This window comes from Haliaeetus leucocephalus, unplaced genomic scaffold (genome assembly GCF_000737465.1).
Source record: "Haliaeetus leucocephalus isolate CR32 unplaced genomic scaffold, Haliaeetus_leucocephalus-4.0 Scaffold195, whole genome shotgun sequence".
NCBI lineage: Eukaryota > Metazoa > Chordata > Aves > Accipitriformes > Accipitridae > Haliaeetus > Haliaeetus leucocephalus.
This window is the reverse complement of record NW_010972631.1, coordinates 4,865,521-4,886,086: the sequence shown is the minus strand read 5'-3', so window position 1 is coordinate 4,886,086 and position 20,566 is coordinate 4,865,521. Positions and strand designations below refer to the sequence as shown.

The window sequence follows — 20,566 nt, the reverse complement described above, 5'->3', positions numbered from 1 at the left end:
CTCTAGTCTGTCAATGTAGATACATGGCAATTGAGATTATTCACCTTAAAGCTGCTCAGCTGTTTTGCAGTGTTAGCAGGCTGTCTCCAAGGTAGATTGCAATTATCTTGCAAACTGTATTCTAAACCACCTTAGCTTTTATGAATTTTTTTAAGAATAGTATTAAAGTTTCGATTTGCTTTTAGTATGAAATTTTTGAGGTTTTTCAGTTAAGTCAATTCACTCCCCAAAATATTTACTTTTTAAATTTTAAACAGCTTATAGCTTTACTCTCCTGTTGTTCAGATTTATTAGTTGTCCATTACCATAGTAATATTCTGCAGTTTACTTAATGAAAACCACTCACACCCTCTGAAATGACCGATCCTGAAGGAAAATCCTAGAGTAAAGGAAAAAAAGCCTGTCTTAATAGTTTTGTTTCTGTTCTCAGAGAAGCTGACAAACTTAACATGACCTGTAACAGCACAGAGAAAAGTATTTAAACACTGGTTAGAGCTGAAAAATTCAGATACATATTTCATATTCCCATTTTTGGGGGGAAAAATCAGAAAGAAAGAAGTCTTGAAAACAGCTGTTTTAAGATGCAAACAGCAATAATTTAGAAAAATTTTATCAAATAAGTAAGATACCTTCAAAAGATGTTTGGCTGTTGGAAACCATTGTATGCAAAATGAAAACTGCAAAGCAGCCACTTGGATTTCACCGTGCTTTGGTCACCATGCTGGAGTAAACCTCAGCTATTGCTTGCTTTGGTCAGAGGGTCTTCTAGGCTGAAGTTGTTTATTAACCACTAAAAGCTAAGCTTTTCTTTCTCTCTATAATTGTGGCAACCACTAAAATAAGTAGAAATATCTTGAAAAATTATATGCTGTTCAGAGAAAGCTGCTTAAACCTCTGTTTCTGTACAGCGTTCAAAATAATATTGATTTTACGATGGATAGGAAACTATGCAGCCAACAAACCCCATAATTTCTGGAGTATCCCTGAATTCATAGCAGATACAGACCATGAAAATAATGTGTTACATGTGAGCTTATTTCTGTGGCTTTTTTTTTCTTAACCAACCACAAAAGAAGACATTTGAGAGCACATTTCTTGTCTTGATCAAGACAAAGTACAATGTCACACACTTAAAGCTGGATCTTCAGTAATATAAACCCATGCCTGCAGTGTCTGAAGGCTTCTTTCTTATAGTTGTTAGCAGAATTGGTTGACTGTATTTCTACCAGCTGACATGAAAAATCCAGAATTAATGTAGTTACCTAATACTATAAGAAAAACCCTGTAACAATTCTTGTACCAGCTGGTTTTGTGGGTTTTTTTCAACGGTGGTTTTCCATCTTTATAGCTCTGAATTCCCTCCTAAAAGCATAAAGTACTCATTTTCTTCAGTTACTGTATTCTGATAAAAATTTTTGTCAGGCTGATGTTTTCTTAAACTTAATTTGTTGCTGAATTTGCTAGGCTTTATATGGCAAGAGTATGTTGTGCCAGATTAACCTGAAAGATTAGATCCTGACATTACGAAATCTTGACAGTACAAGAACTGCAAGGTATATGATGAGGAGACTGGAGTATACTGGGCTCTCAAAAATGTTACCAAGTTGTAAGAGGCTACTAGTAACGTTTCTGAAAACTTGGTTAGATCTTAACACTTTCTTTAGTTTCTTAGTTACAAAAGCCAGAATTTGTGAATCATAAAGTCAGGCTATTGTTAATACAGTAAAAATTAGAATCTTAAAATGAACCTGGGTGATGTTGAGGGTCTCACATGGAGAAACAGAGTACAGTCTAAGTGGGCGAAGTACAAGGTTATATAGCTAGGAACTAGTAACTTTTTTTTTTTTACATAAGATTATAGCTTATTAGTTGGGCAAAAGAGGAAGAGCTAGTGTATCAGTTACACAACTGAGCACAAGGTATCACCAACATCATGGAGTTGGTTAAAAAGACAAGTGTGTTTGGAGAGACCCTTACAGTAGAAATAGTAAGTACTTATTTTATTGTAGAAGATAAGTGGTAGCCATCCCATGTGGAATATTGTATATAAGTGTGGTTGACTAGTTTTAAGAAAAAAACAATGAAACCAAAGTGAGTGAGGAGCTGCTCGGGTAATCGGGAGGTGCGGAGAGCCAGCTGTATGAAGATAGCCTGAAAGCGCCTGCCTTCTTCCCGCTATCAAAATGAAGGCTACAGGAATGTCAGTCCTGTTTATAAATTTACTGGAGAAATGAGCAAAGGTAACCAGCAGAAAAGGACCTATTTTACTAAAGTAATGCTGGGGAAAAATAATGTATGAATTAATTTAGGCTTGAAATTAGAAAAAGGGGTTTAAGATCACCTGCCATACAGACAGAGTGGGGATAAAAACCAACAGTAACTGCAATATGACTACAGTACAGTATAATACATGATCAATTTATGATAGAAACTGTGGCATTCTATGATGGCAGATTCTGAGACCTCATCAAATCTTGTGTCTTTATGCTCTCTCAGAAGTTCAGGAAAGCAAAACAGTTCAGCTGGGCATGGCCTGGTGGTCTCATTTATCGAGGGGAAATCAGACGCATGGGCTGGTGGGAGCAGGAATTGCCCTGACTGGATAACCGTTGTTTAAAAATGTGTCTTGGTTTTGTGGTTGCACAGCTGGCAGAGCACATCAGTGTCAGTGCACCTAATCCCTGACTTCTGCCATCAGTAGTGACTTTATGTGACGGGAAATGTGATTTGAACAACGGTGAGTTTGGCCACCAGCAAAGCAAATGGACCTAAATAAAAGCTCAGACTTCCACAGAACTCTGCTTTTTGGTTTCTCTCTTTATGCTTCCTCTTGTATATCATATATCACAGTCTCTGTGATTGTAAATGGCTAGAGTTTATGCTATTATATAATTACAGTACTGGATACAGGGCAAAACAAGAAGCCCAATGTGCTTCGAAAAATGTGTTATATATCGAAAAAATCAGCTGACATAGAGACCTTTAATTCTTAAATGATCCTGCTTCAATATAATAGCTGTGGATTTTTTTTTTTTTTCCAGGGGAGGAAGGTTAAGATGCCTGTTTACTAATTAGCTTCACAGAATCAGACCTTGTCAATAGTAAAATAATCTTCATTTGCACTATAGTTCTATTTTATCTTTGTGATACTGAATGCCATTTGTTAGTGATCTCCTGTAGAATGCAGCTTGTGTTGATAGATTAATCTCAGCAAAAATGTTACTTATTGAATAAACTGAGAAAGAACTTCCTAACGTACTTACATGAGGGGAACATTTTTATTTTTACTGTTTAGCAGTCATATAGAGGGAAAAGAAAATCTCAGCTTGAAATGAGTTGCAGTTTCCTTTTTGCTATATTACCAATGGCTTATTTTTACATTTCATTCATGGCAACTGTCCTTTGAGTGCTAACTGTGTGTAACTGAAAAGAAGAAAAATTGTGCTAGGTGCTTCATTAACTAAGGTAGCTGTGTAGGTATTTTCCTTTTCACTCTGTTTCTTCATTAGGAAATTTGCTATACAATTGATAACATTGGTGGAAGAGATAGACTAGGTTATGTAAAAGATTTATAGTTTTGGCTGTAAAGCAGAAAGTTTGCTAGTGGAGTGAAAATTAAAATTTCATAATTGATTTAGTGTAAAAGTAAAGTTCACATTATCATTTTAAGTACGAAATTTATTTAAACAGTCATTTCTAAGACCAAGTTAAATACTTGGGCTTAATCCAATGAAAACTTAAGTGAGACTCCTAGAATATACAGTTAACCTCTGCCATTATGTTTTTCTATTGTATAAAAATAATTAATTCTGTTACCTGTATTTCTGTTCTTCAGTTTTGCTGGATATTTCATAGGTCCCATGCATTTGTTTGTACATGCACATGTACTTCATTAACGCTTCAAAATCAGGTGAAAAATTTTGAATTGTTAATTCTGGGATAAATGTAAACTAAAATTTCATAGCCTCTGAAATATATTATTCCTGGTCTTCATTTTTAGACCAGTTTTTAAATTAAGAGATGTAATTCTAACTGTTTAGGTAGTTTTATTAAACATTTTAAAATGAAAGTGTTTCATTTACAGTACATTTCTTGGTCTTTTGTAACAGAGTTGCATTAACTTTTTATAGCTGGGAAAATTAATAAAGTATTAATTTTTTCTTTTCTTTGAGGTTTTGGTTTGGTTTTGATTTTTGTTTTTCTTTTTTTGCTTTCTCTTAGTTTTTTTGGCAATTCTTCTTTACAGTGGAATAGCAGTGTAGCCTGTTTGTGTGAAGAGTAATGTAGTGAAAAATGATAAAAACTAAAAAAAAAATACATCTCTCTAGCAAAGAAACTAATTATTGTAAGAAAGTTGGGCCTAACTTTATATAAAGATTTGAAGTTTGTATGATAAAATAATTCTTTCGTACTTTTTAAGTCAGCCTGTACCCAAAAGCTCAGTCTCCAGTATGGTTCATTCAGTGTTTCTGAGTATTTTTTGCATAAACCTTTATACTTTCTGTAAAACCTCACTGCATTTCTCTCCAATTTTTTACACTTTTTCTGTAAAATAAAAATTGCCTCTTTATACTTACCAGTCAGCTTTCCTAACAGTTACTTTTGCCATTATATGAGAGGGTATTTAATATAGGAGTTGAAGCTTTGCACTAGAATTCTTCCACCTGTGGGTTTGAATCATCAAGCAGCTTCCTATAAATTAAATAAGTAAGTAAAATGGCAGCTTGGTTTAAAGAATACACTATAAAATTCCTTATACTTCTGGTTTTAGTAATCTTAATATTTCTCCCCTGCTCCGAGTCCATTTTACAAAGACGATAATGTTAAAAAACGCTGTGGAAAAATACTAGATAAGCCCCAACCTTTTCATGGGTGGATGGGATAATTCCTTTGTACTTGCCTCTGCCTGGCCACGCTGTGGGTTTGCACTGGAGAAGTGTTTGGTGACGGTCACTCAGAGTGACAGCAGCATTCTCACTGTGCTGTCCCAAAATGCAAATGCTTCGGTATAAAATGGGAAATATGCTGGTTTAAATTGTTTAATAACAGCAGTTGAAATTGTATTTCCTTTGAATTTTATTAGTGTGTGTTGAGTGAAGTACTTCTGTGAGGATTTTACTGTGCCAGATACGTAGATTGACAAGGCTGCCTTTGCAAGAATCTCTCAGCTGCCTAAACAGCTGTAAAAATAAAAATACCACTCACTGGCTATTAAAACTCTTAACAGCAAATCCTTCCTGTCACTTCTGGCATGTTGAAATTAACCAGGGGATGTTTTTGCAAAATAATTAAATAAGTAATTAGGATGGTAGGTGGTAGAGGATGATCTAAAAGTATAAAATCTGATTATATTGGTAGGATATTTCTAGTGTTGTGATTAAAAGGTGTGGGTTGTAATTAGGAGGATGATCCTCACTTTAGAAGCTTAACAACTGTTTAATATATTGCTCATTCATGTGGAAAAATGACTTGTAATCCACAAACGTTTTCACATATGAATAATTTTACACAGGCACTTTCGCTCCATTGATTTCACTTGGATTATTCACCTGTGTTAACATATATGTAACAGCTGGCAGGATCATTGACTGAACAGATGAGTTCGTAATGCCAAGTAACTACATAAAGCAAGTATCTTCAGATATTCATGGGTCTGGGAAGTCATTCTAACTGTCTGTGGGGCTTAGGGCATGCTTTTAGAAAACGTGTGGGTCCCGATGCAAATATTCGTAATTGCCACTTCAGGAAAGTAAACTTGGAATATCCTATAGAATAACATAATTTGTAGTGAATGTGCTGTAAGGTTGTTTGCTACTTTACAGAATAAATAACTTGAATTTGAAGAATTTTGTTGTATTTTGGGTATATACTGTATAGCATATGTCATTTGTAGGAAACACCTTAGATTGTTTCAGTTATGGTGTTGCAATAATTGCCTAGGAAAAAATAGTGTTTCTAGCACTTGTAGTAAAAAGATGGGAAGGGATCATCAAGTGGATTACCATTAAATATCAAAAAATCCTACTTGCCAAAGAGCGTTGTTAGGGTTCATTTAAGGCAGTAGTGTATTCTAGCAACCTGGAAGTCCTGTTGCATCCTCTCGAGCGTATCTGTCTTGTGCCATTTATCTTGTGGAGAAGAATCACGCTGGCTGCTGGACCTCATGCCCTAAACAATACAAATTATACATTTACTGGGAAAAACTTGATTTCTGTCAGTGTGTCATTCTGAATTGAATATTATTTCAGTTCTGGTCCTAGACTCCACCAGGTTGGATTTAAAATGTGTAAAAGTTTCATGGAAGGGCTTAGCCTTTTGCATAAAACATAGGATGGGATGGGAAGAAGTGAAAATTACTTTTTATTTGTTTGCCTCCTCTTGTGGGAAGGATAAGCAGTTTGGTTTGTGGGGGGTTTTTTTGTTTTTATAAATACCTTGGGAATGCGGGGCTGATTTTTTTGTGCAGTTCTACCAGCAAGGCAACTAAGCTACTGATGAAGGCTCTAATCCCAACAGCTTCAAGTTAATGCTGTTGCTGTGAATGTTTGTTGGAGTGGTTGTGTTGTAAACTTGATAAAAATTTAAGAAACAATATCCATCTTGCATTGGGTTATTAAAGATTTTTCTGTTCATTTGTGAAGCTAGCCACAATGAAATTTGAAGACAGTCTTCAAATCCTTGTGTGAATGAGAACTTAACTGCATCAGGCAGCCATTGCTAAGATAGCTGGTGTTGTCTTAAGCAATGCAACTAGTGAAGTTCAAAAGAAATGTAAAATAAGTAAGAAATAAAATACTCTTGAGTCCATATAAAAGTCTTCAATGTATAACGGGGTTATGTTATATAAATGAATAGTGATGAGACCCTCTGTAAAATCTAAGATAGATAAACATGTCACTTGGTGTCTCCTGTCAGCTGCAAAACATTGAAGCTGGAGAAGTTAGTTTCAGTTCTCCCTCTTGGAAACTGCAGAACCTTTTACATTCACCGTGAATATTTCATAAGCAGTAACGTTATTCTGCCTGTAAGCAGTTCAGTGCAGCATAAGTGAAGGACAAAAGGTATGACTCCCCCAAAACAATGCATGTGGATTTTAAAAACGAAATTCAGCTCATAACGAGGTGTCTGTCCTGAACTGCTGGTCAAATCCTCTTTCGGAGTGTTTACAACTCCAGAGGTACAAGTGACAACGACGACAACATTATCCTCATGTGTTTTACTTGTCTAATTATGCGCATTCCTTTCTGTGAAATGGAAGTAGTGAGCTTCACAGGGTAAATTGGTTATTTTTTAATATAAAGAAATTGCAATTGGTCTGGAAAAATATGCAACATAAACATTTTTCAGTGACTTGAATTAAAACATATTTTCATTGTCATTAGTTTCATCAGCTGATGATGTGCCAGGAGCAAAACACGCAAATACATATCTGCACTGAAAGTCAACTGAGTATGCAGGATTACAGAAAAATAACATATGGGATGCTCTAGATACTGATTTTTCAGAAAAAAGTGCATTTAATATTTCAGTCAACTTGTGGATTCTTTACTTCTATGTGACAGAAAAAGCCTGTATTAACAGCATTGGCTTGCAAGACAGCTGCTGGTGTGTAGCTACCCCATAGCTGCTGTAATGACCTAACATCATCTTATAGGATTGCAGTTAAAGCCATAGCACCAAAAATTCTATCCTGCCTGAAGAAAGCAGTTTCAGAAATACTTTATTTAGTACATAGGAATGCTTGTATTCTTACAAGTCTGGGTTACTTCCACTTGTATTATTTTCATTTTACGTTGCTTGCAATATTTAAACATCTTTTTGTTCAAATTCCTTGAACATTTATTGGGAAACCTTTAAAGTATATGGTATATAGTAGAAACACATTTTCAAAAAGTGTGTGTGTGTTGTATAGAAGGAATTTATATTAACCTCTCACCATCCTCCCCACCCAGTCCTATGTGTTTCTTTCGATGAAGACAACATTTCAAGTACACATGCACTCCCTTTCTTTTCTAGTAAAGATACTCATACAGAGAATTCATATATCAAGCTTTTTTAAATTGCGACGAGTATCATAATGCAGCATCTCATAGGTAATTTAAAAAAGGTTTAAGTAATGAAGTATTTAAGTATTAAAACAGGATTAAGAATTACTCTTAAAATGTTGCATTATGTTGTATTTGTCTGTATTCTAAAAGTGCTGTGGTCAGAAATATATTCACTGCTAATACATTCAATGCTTGTGATTGAAAATAGCTGAAATAAATTCTTATTTTAGCATGATGGATTTAAGAGGGATGTGAATTATTTGGAAAGACTTTTCTTGATTTTATGTTACAATACTTCATCTTTTGTATAGTAAATTTGACTTCATATATAAATTGTTTGATGTGATTCAGTACTATAAAGCCAATATTTACCATTAATTGCTTTTTAATGGTAACAAGCCAATGAATTACAGAGAACAGACTTTTTTTCCCCTAAGTGCTTCTTTATTTTTTAATTGCTGATGTATTTTGTAAATAAAAATATTATCTGCTTGGCAATCATAAGATAAATAATTTTAGCAATGAATTATTTCTCTGTATTTGACAAGACATTAATTATGTAAATTCAAAAAATTGGTAACATAAAATGTATCATTGCAAGCTGTGCTAAGTTATAAAAGGATTTTTTTAAAGTGATCTGAAAAAGGGGAAGACTCTGATAGAAGTTAAACCTTTACAACATATAACTGCAGAGCTCTCTGAGGAAAAATTGTATCACTATTGTAACTATCAGGAAAAGTTTTGTAAAAGTATTTTAAGACGAAGATGGCTAAGCTGTTGGAAAAAAATGCTCCTTCTAAAGAGACAGATATATATATCTCAACTTGAAAATATCTTGTGGGTGTATAGTACATATGTAGCTCATAGAAGCGACTATTCATAAGAACGTAGTATATATGTGTTATCAGAGAAAATTCTGTTTAAAACTTGTAGCATTTGGTCCTTACAGCTGTCAAGGAGAGTACTGTGCTACAATTGTGAGACATAAGAAAACTGCAGATGCTTGACTTTTCTGTTATTGAAAGTAAACTGTTCAAATTGGACATTTTTTTTAAGCAGAAACCAAAGAAAAATACCTTTAATCTATATTTAGTGTCAGCTTTATTGCGTGAAATCCCCTTTTATAAAGTAGGGTTTGATCGACTACCTCTTTGGAAAGCTTCTTGTGAAAATCTGTATCTAAGCTTTGACGTAAAAAATAGGTTTTGTTGTCAATGAGATGATCATGCTCATTACTAAACTATAGTAGGATTCATCTCATTCTTATAATAATGTGTAATTTACAGTTGAAAAGCCATCTGAGGAAGTATTAGATAATATAAATGCAACAGTCATCTATAAAGTGATATGGAATAAGTTTTCTTAACTGTTTGAGCCTCACACTTTAATTTATGACAACAGCATAAATAAATCAGAATAAAAATATCAGACCAGAAAGTGAAACTCTAATGTGGTAAGAGTTTTCTTTCTGAAAAGTCCTTCAAATATGTGTGTGGGTTTTTTAAATTTTATAATCTATAGATGAGATGGCAAAATTCAGAGTTCTAACTGACAGAAACCACAACTGAATTAAACCTTTGCACCTAGTCACTGAGTTCCTGGGTCTAAATTTTGTAGTTATTGTCAGCAGAAAAATAAGTAGTCTTGCATGAAAAACGTTCCTGCAGTTCACCTTGTGTAATGGACCTTAACCTGATGTTTAGCCATCTTTTTATTATGATAGCTATAATACCAAAAGAAATATTAAAATTTCTATCAAGCTCTGCCTGTTCATATTAGTCTTTAAAATCGACTTTTTTTTTTGTCATCCTACAGAAAGTAAATTTCTGTACTGAAAAAAGGAGTTGTAAAATCAGTGTTCTCATACAGCAACTCCGTAGTCATGTGATATTCTCGTAGCTCTTAATTTTTTTGAGTACCTATAGTGTTGCAAAATAAGAATAGCATGGGAGAGACCCCTGGGACATAAAATGTTGCAGCAGAAATTATTCATTTTTAAAGGAAAGTTTTCTCACCTTAGGGAGTATTCTACAGAGTAGTAGAATTTAAAAATATAAAAAAATATTTCCTTTTTACTGATTTTAATCCATGTCAGTCAGAGGGGGGAAATGAAATAGATCCAAAAGATATGAAAGTAAAGAGAATAAGACCAAAATAGGATAATTAAGGGGAAAAGTATCAGTTTGGAATTGTCTGTCTTGCTAGCTGCACATTAAATAGTGTCATTTACTGGTACTTACCAAAGTGTTTGCATATGGAGGTTTGTTTACGATGAATATGTAGGTTGATAGAAATTCCCTTCAGAGGAAGGATGTTCTGGAGCAATAAGCTCTTCAACTATTTTCTTCTTGGCCAGATGCCTACAAGCACTTCCCCTAAAGTGCGGACCAGATTGCTTTATTTTTCTATACGTTGCAGAAGGATGAGTAATGTTTTCTTTCAGTAATGCCCAATGATGGGTTTTTGTTTTCTTACTTTATCCTTTTTGTATAATTGCATATGTCTATAAATGCCTGCAATTCTCAGTTGTACATGGTTTTTAAGAGTTTTGCACTCAGAACACTGATTTAGGAATGGGTACCTGAATCTTTGATAAGAGTAAAACGTACACTTAAATAAAGCTAAAATAAACTTGGATGAAGTTTTCCATATTAGCATACTAGAATATTATAATCCGGGGAGATAGAGGGCATGTACCCAGTACTAGAGGATGCATTTCAAATATGATCATGCAACATCTAGCAAGTCCTTGGTTTTAGCATCTATTCTAAAAATCAAGGCATAAGATTGTTTTGAAATGGTGCGTGTGATACATTTGGCTGATTGCTATGAATTTCAAGAACAGATTTTTAGTGGGACCTGTGCTCTTAAATTTTTTTGAGAAGTCTTCCTAAATGTGTATTAAGCATCAAATGTTGAGGTGAAATAATGTGACCAATTGAAATGCCTTTATAGAATATAATAATGTGTTTTCCAGGAATCTTTGAGTGGAATTCAGGCAAATTAAGGTAATTGGTAAAGGTCATATTGAATATCTGAGGCCAGAATTTGACATCTGCAGTTAGGAAGAACGACAACTTTAATGTTTTGTCTGAATTTTTTTTAAATTAAGACAATTTGGATATTAGGCTAATAACTATATCTGCTCCCTTACAAGCATTTTTTTTCTAATAAGCCAGTAATTTTTTACTTCAGTTGAATTTTGGAAGTTAGTGGATATTGTACTAAATAAGTATGATTTTTTTCATACTGATTTTCAAAACTGAATTTAAAACATTTTACACTGAATCAGAAATCCCACGCCTACTATTTTCCTTCCCAAACCATTTAATTTTTAAGTTTTTTTCCTGAGGTCTTTCCTTGAAAGATGTCAAATTGTTTAAACAGCGTCTCTGAAATAGGCAGGGAGTTACCGAAGGCTGTAAGCTTCCATTCCCCTATTGTGCAAGAGCACTTTGGGCCAGTACCAGCCCTTATATGCCCAAGTAGTATGGAGTAAATCCACTTAATTTAAAATTTTGACCTTCTATCACTCTTTTAAATACTGTGGTAGACTTGTTCTGATAGGCTTGTACAATGGATGTCTGCTAATTAGTCTTAAGAAGAGCTGGATGTTGAGTATTTAATATTCTCACTCATGTTTCTCTACAACGTGGCTGCGCAGGTGCAAGTAGTTTGGCACAGCAATATGTACAGCAGATGTGGAAGTATCATATTCAGGATGAGGTGGACTCATGTTTTTCCTACAGTCTAACTTTTAGCAGCAAGTGCAAACAAGAATTCGTGTAAGGCAGGCTATTTGATGGGCTGATCACTTAAGTGCTCTTCAAGCTCAAAAGGGAAGATCAGTTAGAAATATGTCTATAGACTATATTAATTTTTTTATATTAGGATATAAATCTTGCAAACACTATGATTTTTCAAAATTTAATGCCATCTACTGAAGAATGTAATCTCATTTGGTCAGATTACAGTTAATGCCATCAAGCAGGCAGTTTCGTATTCTGTAACTTCGAAAGTTTGGTTTGATTTGGATTTAAAGGGCACAACTGAATATATCATCCCATAAATTAGAACTTATTCCAGAGATAAGTTAAAACGCCATGAACTGATAAATTTTATTAGTTGTGTTTTAAACAAAACTGGCTCCAAACCTGATTATAGATCATTATAAGCAAAGACCTCAGTCCTAAAAAAGACTTGCTGCATATTTAGATGTACCCGAAGCACAGCTGCTAAAGTGATAGTATCTTCTATCAAACCACCTTACATTGTTATATATATAAAAAAAAAAAAAAGGACATGATTTCCCTCTAAATCACCTTATTAAGATATTTTCTTAAGCTTGTTTTCTATGACTGCTTATGTGTAAAATGTGTGGATTTGTGATTTTTTGGTTTTTGTGGACCAAATACTTAGCATATGGCAGGACTATCAGTGTGAATCTATGAGTAAATCTAGCCATCTTACTATGAGCATGGTGCAAGTCATAAAAACATTAGCTTTATTACATTTTGAATGAGAACTGTGATGCTAAGGTCAAGTGTTTGCCACACTCTTAGCAAGATCAAGGCTCTTGTCTCTTTCCAATACTTCTACATTGTGAAGTAAAAGTACATTTTCTTGATTGCTTTCAAATAACTTACTCTGATGATAATTTTATACTCCACCTTCTGGATTATGATTTTATTTCCACTATATTAAAAAAAAATCTTAAAAGCTTTTATTCTTTACAATTTGCTTTTATCAATATTCTTGCAAATATTGTCAGTAAATCTGCCAATTAAATAATGTCAACTGAATCATCTTCATTTTGCTAGGTCTGCAGCATTTCTGTTGTTACTGTGGTCATTGACTTACTCCAGTAAGTTCCATAACCAACACATCAACTGACCTAATCCTGCATCTGTAAAATGTATGCATCAATAACGTAACTATCCTCTGCATAATAACATATACATGTCTATAGGATTTACCCATGACTTTAGGTATGGCCGGTAAGGTAAAAAATACATCCGAAGATGATCTTAACAATCGGGGGTTGGACTAGGTGATCTTTGGTGGCCCCTTCCAACCCAACCCATTCTGTGATGGTACTCTAAAAACTGTAAGCAGCTTATTCAGTGTATTGTTATACAAATTTTATCAGTTTGCTAGGAAAATTACTTTTTCCATGCTAAACTATTACAGTGTGAAATTCTGTGCATGGCACTATTACAGTCAGAGCCATTTGTGTGTGAATCTTTGTGAAACTGTGTTGATTTCAGTCAGATAATGGGTAAGCAGAGACTTTCCCTCATGGATTTGGCTGGTGGCTTGGGTCTGGTTTTTTCTGCCTCTGAAGTATTTTACTTATACAGTGCAATAACTTAGTTAAAAATCCCTGGCTGCTGCTTGGGCTGCTGAAGGTGCAGTGCTGCTCTCTGCGTGGATGCCCAGTGTATGGGGAATATGGCAGTAAATATTTTCAGTGAAACTAATGAACTTTCTCTCCAAGGTTCGTGTGGGATGAGCTGTTATCACAGAGCTGGTTATGATGTAAACCAAAGGTCTCTCCTAGGTAGCGGTCCTGTGTCAGGTACTCTGAAACAGCAATGCAGGACTGGAAGGCTGTGGGTCTAGAATATACTTGTACGTTTTGGTGTAATGCAATTTCACAGGTGGTCTGGGCAGTCAGTTTGGGGATGGTCCGAAAGCTATTGCTTTGTCCTATTGGGCAGTCACAACATGGGAACCAAGGACTGTTAAGTATCAAAAATATCTTTGCCAGCAGGTTGGGGTAGGACATCATGATCTACCTCATGGACGGGTAAAGGATTTAATACACACTACTTCCCAGCATTTTGTACTAATGCGAATCTTTACAAAGAAAAGCAAAGGAGTGCCTGAAAGCGGAGCTCAAAAATTCTTTATATTGTTTGCATATATTATTGCCTCAGACCTATTTGGACTCTGAAGTTTTCTAGGTGACTTAGTTCACTGTTAAATGTCATGACGCTGTGTGCGATCACACAACCTCTTGGACTTTTTACGTCCATCTGTCTTTCAGAAATCTGCCACTACACAATGCACCGAAGTGCTAGCTGGAGCAAAAGGTTGTAATAATCTCAGTATGTTATGAGTACCTTCTATGCTGCCAAATACTGTGATGTATAGAAAGCACAGTAAATTAGAGTTAGGCTGCCGTGGACTGCAAGGCAACATGCATTCAAAACAGTTCATCAGTCTGAGAAAATACTTAGCACTTTGCTGCAGAAGAGCATAGCTCTTTGACTGTTTTCTTTGTGGGCCTGGTGAAAAAGGACGGGTAGATAATCCTTCACCTTCCGTTTTGCTGAGCCGAGTACAGGGGAAGTTGGCCAGGATGTCTCAGTTGCTGCAGTCCATAAAGGAGAGGCCAGGAGGAGACAGGTTTTGTCTCTTCATTTGTCTGCTCTGGAAAGCAAATACATATGCCAAAGATCTGGGGAGAAAGGGAACTGATAATTAGCATCAGCGTCAGTTTGATCTGGCGAAGTTATTTCTGCATCTGCTTCTTGTAGATTCTCATGGTCCGTGCCATCACTCTGGTACCTGAGAGTGGGAAGATTGAAAGCCCACTATTTATTTGGTTATTAAAGCTGGTAACGTTACACATACTTCCACAGGTTACTTCCAAATTAATATGGTGTATTTGTAATATTTTGCACCCTACTAGGTTGACTAATGAAACTCTCACAGTCGTTGCCAAATCCGATCTCCAAATAGAACACAAGTTGTGGGGTTTTGTGTAGTGCATGGATTTGATTCAAGGGTTAGAGATATGCAAATCCACTTGAGTTCAAATTCGTAATTTCCATAGCTGCTTAATGCTTCTCAGACAGAGTCTTATATCATCTAAGGGTTCAAAGAAGTTTGAATATGATGTTCATGTATCCAGCAAATAATACACACTCTTAGATTATGTAATTTTTCTATATAAGTGGCACAGGAAAGAAACTCTTACTCCTTTGTTCCTAAAATACTTGTTTCTTGGCAGCACTTCTCTGGATGTATAGGAGATGTACTAAATATAACCTGCCTATGATTTAATGCAGCACACATGTAGAAAATGAAAATAACATTAACACAGGTTGTTATTTTAATATGGACCTTTGAGCAAAAGAAAGCACTGTTCTGGTCTGGACTGCTTATGCTGTGATATAAATAGAAGGTTTGAGTTTCCAGGACAGTCAGTCTGGCAAAGTTCATTCGACCTCAATTTGTGATGCAAGACTCCTGAAAATAATGGCCTCACTAACATTTATTCTGTATTTCTGTTAATAGGAGGAATGCTTTTTGAATTTAGAAGCTCCTATTTCAAGAGTATGTGGCTATGACACTCCTTTCCCTCACATCTTTGAGCCTTTCTACATCCCAGACAAATGGAAATGCTATGATGCTCTTCGAAAAATGATTAATTACTGAGCAGTAGTACAGGTGAGAAATAACGTCTTATATGGACAGTTTGCCTGTAAGGATTCTGACGGAGTGATTGCAAGGTTTGGGGCTAAAGTGCTACTCATTTATTTATTTATAACAAGAATTGCCTCTTGTGGCTTTGGGCCTTTGGTCTTAAAGTCATCTGAATATTTTTAAGTAGTGCCATTGAAGTCAGTGTTTAAAATTAATTACCTTGCTTAATCTTTAAAATTAATTACCTTGCTTAATGAATCTGTAAATTAAATGTCTTGTATCCTGAGAAGTGAAAAGAATGTAAAGTGAAAGGTGAAAGGAATATTAATGCACAGAATATATTTTCACCTATATTAGAAGGCTTACAATTATTTCATAGGCAAACCATAGCGTAAAATCTGATAATTTTTTACTCTTCAGGGTGGTGTGTAAACCTGTGAGGTACTAATAAGGCCCAATTTACACCAAATATAGGCACTGCATAGCAAACATACGCAGAGCATTGAAAATACATGGAGTATCTGTAGTATCTTACAGTTCTGTTCAAATACAAGGCTTATATTTAATATTTATTCTAAAAATAATTTTTATTTATAATCTTTTATGTAATTTGGTCATGCTTGAAGATTTCTGTTTGCAGAGCCCTTCAGGCACCAGGCCTGTGAAGTAATATATATTTCTATTACATGTCTATTAATCACAGTCTGTAACATCTTTTGTCTTTGTTTCATTGTAATAGAATACTAAGTAGCATTAGACTGTGCAGCGGCCAACCAGGACTTAGTATTGTGCGTTGCTGCGGGAGAACTTCTGTTGCTTAATGACTGAAGTTTAATAGTTAGGAAATGTGTCAACGCCTGGTATTCTCTGCTTCCCTTTAACTAAGTGAATCAAGTACCCTAGTTTTTGACAATAAGTCTTGATGGGTCTTGTACATCTGAACTAAAAGGAAAAGAAGAAATCAACAGGCCTGTTTTCCTTTGGAATAAGGAGATCCTGTAATAGGTAGGCAGGGGATTTTTAGCTGTGGAGGGGAGGGCCAAGGTGGCCCCTATATTACGGGCGCCCTCTCGTGTCCATTTTACCTGTACCTTAAGCTGTGAATTAAATTTAGGGCCAGGGATAGCAGGTTGTCAATATTGTAACGTTAATCTCATTTATTTGCATACTTACTTTCAGGACAACTTTTTGCATTTCACTCTGTTTCCTTCCATAGCTGATGGTGGAGTGCCTGCGTGTGAAATGGGAACGCTACCAGTGAGGCAGTGTCTCCAAAAAATAGTGTAGTTCCACTTACAATATTTCTCTGAAATCACTTGTTATTGACACACCAGAGCATTTCCTTAGGATTAAAACTAAAGAATGTTGTGATCATTTTTTGTAGAGTATGTGGTAAATGCTCTCTCTTTCATGACACCCATCCTTGCCTTTTATCTGAGTTGAAGTAAACTTATTAAAGACTTACTTTCTTTTTTGTTTGGCGTCTCTGTAATAAGGTCAGTGAAGCTTTCCTGAAGAGCATGGGTTGTATCTGCTCTTTGAGGCGAGTTACAGGGCCATGCTAGGTAACCTCTACTCTGTTCCTTTCCAAAGGAAACCAAAGGACCAAATATTTTTACCTCTGTGTAAGGAAAGGGAGACAAACCGAGGATATTTGAGTGGTTCAGAGACTTAGTTTAACCCCCATTCCTCTATAGGATGGTAGAGTGAGGGAGGTATGAGGAGAAAAAAGTAGGTTCTGAGATTGCATTGAATTTGTACACAATCCAATTTCCACACTGGAAATTCACACTAAACCGTTCTGTGAAGGTATTATGAACTAAAATGTGGACAAGTCATCTGCATTTGTGTTTACATTTCTCCTGTGGACTGCACCACACATAAATATCAGAAGAGGTTATTGGCCAGCTGAAAACATGGATTTAGGATATCAAGGAGCAGGTTTATTAGGGGCTGTGTGGAAAAAAAGGTAAAGACACAGAAAACTCTGCCTTCTGGTTTGTCTAAGAAAAGATCTGAATGGTGGAGCCTGTAACACGATGTCTTTTGGTTGGTGTGACTAGTTACTAGTGTTACAGAATGAGCTGCTCAGAGGTTTTTCTAAGAGAGAACCTTAATGTGCCTTGTTTTAAGGCATGTTTCAGGGGACTATCAGATTGTTCTTTCTAACATGGTCTAAAATCTCTGTAGTTTGAGTTAGAAGCTACCTGCAACTTCATTTCATGAAGTCTGCAGCAGTATGATTCCCTCCCCTTGTTACTGGGTAACACCAAGTTGTATATTGTTTTGTGGTCTACCACTATTCGAAAGTCCTCTTCAGACCCAAGAATGGGTTCTATATTAAAGCATGGGGACGCTAACTCCAAACTTATTTTTACCAGTCACAGTATGCTTTTCTTCAAGTTATTCATGTGACAAAGTCTTTCAGTCCTTATTCACACAAGGAATTATTTCTCACTTAAAGAATAAATCTGCATCTTCTTTAAAAAACAAACAAACAAAACCGTCCCTGAAGTATGTTTGGCTGTGTATACAAATGTACCTCTTACCCAGAAAGATTCCTCTCAGGCACCTGAATTAACTTTGTGTCTGAGGCTAATTCAGGGTCTCAAGCTGGATGCTACAGTCAATCATTTCTAAACTTAGCCTTGTTATCTTAAAGTACATTTGGTTTTACTCAACCTGTGTTGACAGTGTCTCACACATGCATAGCTGCTTATCTCAAGATTGACAGTACAGATGGTTTTCCTGCTCAAAGACAGCGTTTGACAATGCATACAGTATACCTCACTGATGAGACAGGCAAGAGCAAAATCCGTATCTTTCAGCAGCTTCTTAGTTATTAAAATTTATAGCTATGTTAGCTATAAGAGCAATAGCTTCCAGGTAGGCAGCTGTGTTCCAGATAACTCTTTGTAGTTGGAAAAAAGATAAAGAGAAAAGGAGCAGTGAGATTAGGATGGATATACATTTCCTGGATAGATGGAATGGTGTCTGGCTGTTCATTTGGGGGGGCGCGGCTAAAAGAAGAAACAGAAGGAAATAGCCACAGATTTTATAAAATATACTCTTATGATACACAAATATATTGAGGGTTGGATGTCACATAGAAATGGCAAACAGCCAAGTGCCTTTTTGTTACCTTTTGCAGCTTTTTCTACCACATTTGCACGTTCTGTTTTCTTGTCAAATTCTGAATTTTAAAGCTGTCACTGACAGCTGACACTTTACCTCCATGAGAGAGTGTGTGTGTGTGTATGTAGACACACCATTACTATTACAAATTTAGTCTCTGAAAATACAAAGTTATCACACTGAACTTCATTATGGAACTGTTTTATGGAAAATTTATTCTTGGTGCTTAAAGGTTAGGCAATGTTAGAGGATGATGGGGGGTTGATTTAAATTTATTTTTCTTTCCAAGCATGTATTTGAAGTTGTATTTCAACATCCAATACAGTTTGCTGAGAACCAGTGGTGCAGCTGGGAGGGACTTGCAAATGACAGCAATGCTTTCCCTTTCTCAACCAGTAAGTTGTGCTGGGAAACAGGAAGGGACTTTGGTTAGTGAATGTCTGTTCTTTGCACTCCTGGTTATTAGGCAGGGCTTCTCACAGGTTAACTTGAGGCACAGGAAAAATATAATTCCTCTCCCTGTTTGGTAAATAAAATATGAGAGACTGTGCAAGATCATTTCTTTTTAACCTGAGACTAACAACCAGGTTCTTTTCAACACAGAACCCCAAATGTGGCAGGCTAGACTGCCTGCCTTTTTTAATGCGCTGTTTGTAACCCACTAGAATAAACAACCTCCAGAGGCTTGAGTAGGACACAACATTCCTGGTTTATAATGTTTTCCTGCTGGATGGCAAAAATCACGCAAATGGCCAGTGAATCATGTCTTGTTCACAACCAGGGAGTAGTCCAAATATAAGATAACAGTCTACTAGCGCTACGAGTTAGTCTGTTAGCGTGGCTGTTGCAAGTCTATGCTTGCATTCAAACCTTGCTGAGAATTCATGCAAGGTCAGGAATAATGAAAGTATCTTTTAAAAAAACTATAAATGGGAAAGGTATTGACTATAGTTTCTTTACAAGACTCCTCTTCACTGTAATAGTAGATTGATAGTATATCTAGTAGAGCTTTAAAAGAACAAAACATAACACTTTGCTTAACATGCTAGAGTGGGATGGAAGACACTTCATCATAAAGTTTTTCTGTAAATGGTGGTAATTAGCGTTGTCTTTACACTGGATATCAGTTGCAGCATTTCTAATTTCTGAGTGTCTACCTTGGCAGGTTTAAAAATTTAATATAGTTTTTAATGCATAATAAGTGTTTTGTTATGGTTCACACACCTTGAGGTTAAGACAACATAAATTTAAAAAGTAAGATTGCCGTGGAGGGTGCTGTGTGTTTAAGTTGTGGATATTACTTTCAGCCTTAAGATTAGTAACTTATTTTGTCATCTTCTTCTGCAGAGATGAGAAGAACGACAGGGAAATACAGAAGCTGCCTTCAAAACTCTTGATACTTTACTCAAATCTTTTGCGTTTGGAATTCACATAGCAGACTGTTTTCTCTGAACTCAGCTATCCTTAATATTCATCTTGGCTATTCTTCAGAAAGTTCAAATCATCCTTAATTATGAAATCCGTGATGGGCAGGTGATTGCTATAATAAGTAGTTTCAGATGTATTTAAAGATATTCCAGATGTCGTATGAATGTTACACATCGCCATGCTTCACTAGGTTACATCTCTAAACTTCACTGTGTAAATATTAGAAGCAGGATTTTATTCAATAAAACATATTATGCACATGTTGTCTCTTGGTTTTGTTATTGTTTTGGGAAAACCCAAAGAAGTTATTTGAATGTGACTGTATTTTCAACAAAATAAACGTTAGACAGCCACACCAGCTTGTGCATCTGGTCTGACAGACACCTCCTTTAACCAGCGTTATTATTTCAGAGGCTTCATGTAAAATGTCCTAAATACTGATTCTCCTTCTGCAAGCGAAATGAAAACTCCATTTCTCTTGAGAAGGGAGGAGAGATTTTTTTGCTTTGTTGCTATAGGTG

The 20,566-nt window shown here is 35.7% G+C and overlaps 1 protein-coding gene across 1 annotated transcript in view; it reads left to right on the top strand.

The window, feature by feature from the left end:
• The window catches only part of BCKDHB (branched chain keto acid dehydrogenase E1, beta polypeptide), a 128,289-nt gene extending 107,989 nt beyond the window's left edge, over nt 1-20,300 (top strand). The window contains exons 9-10 of the mRNA XM_010565751.1: nt 15,354-15,506; nt 19,965-20,300. Coding sequence (XP_010564053.1) covers nt 15,354-15,494 — 141 coding nt within the window. The 3' untranslated portion in view covers nt 15,495-15,506; nt 19,965-20,300. The remainder of the gene's footprint in view (nt 1-15,353; nt 15,507-19,964) is intronic.
• Nucleotides 20,301-20,566: the final 266 nt, after the last annotated feature.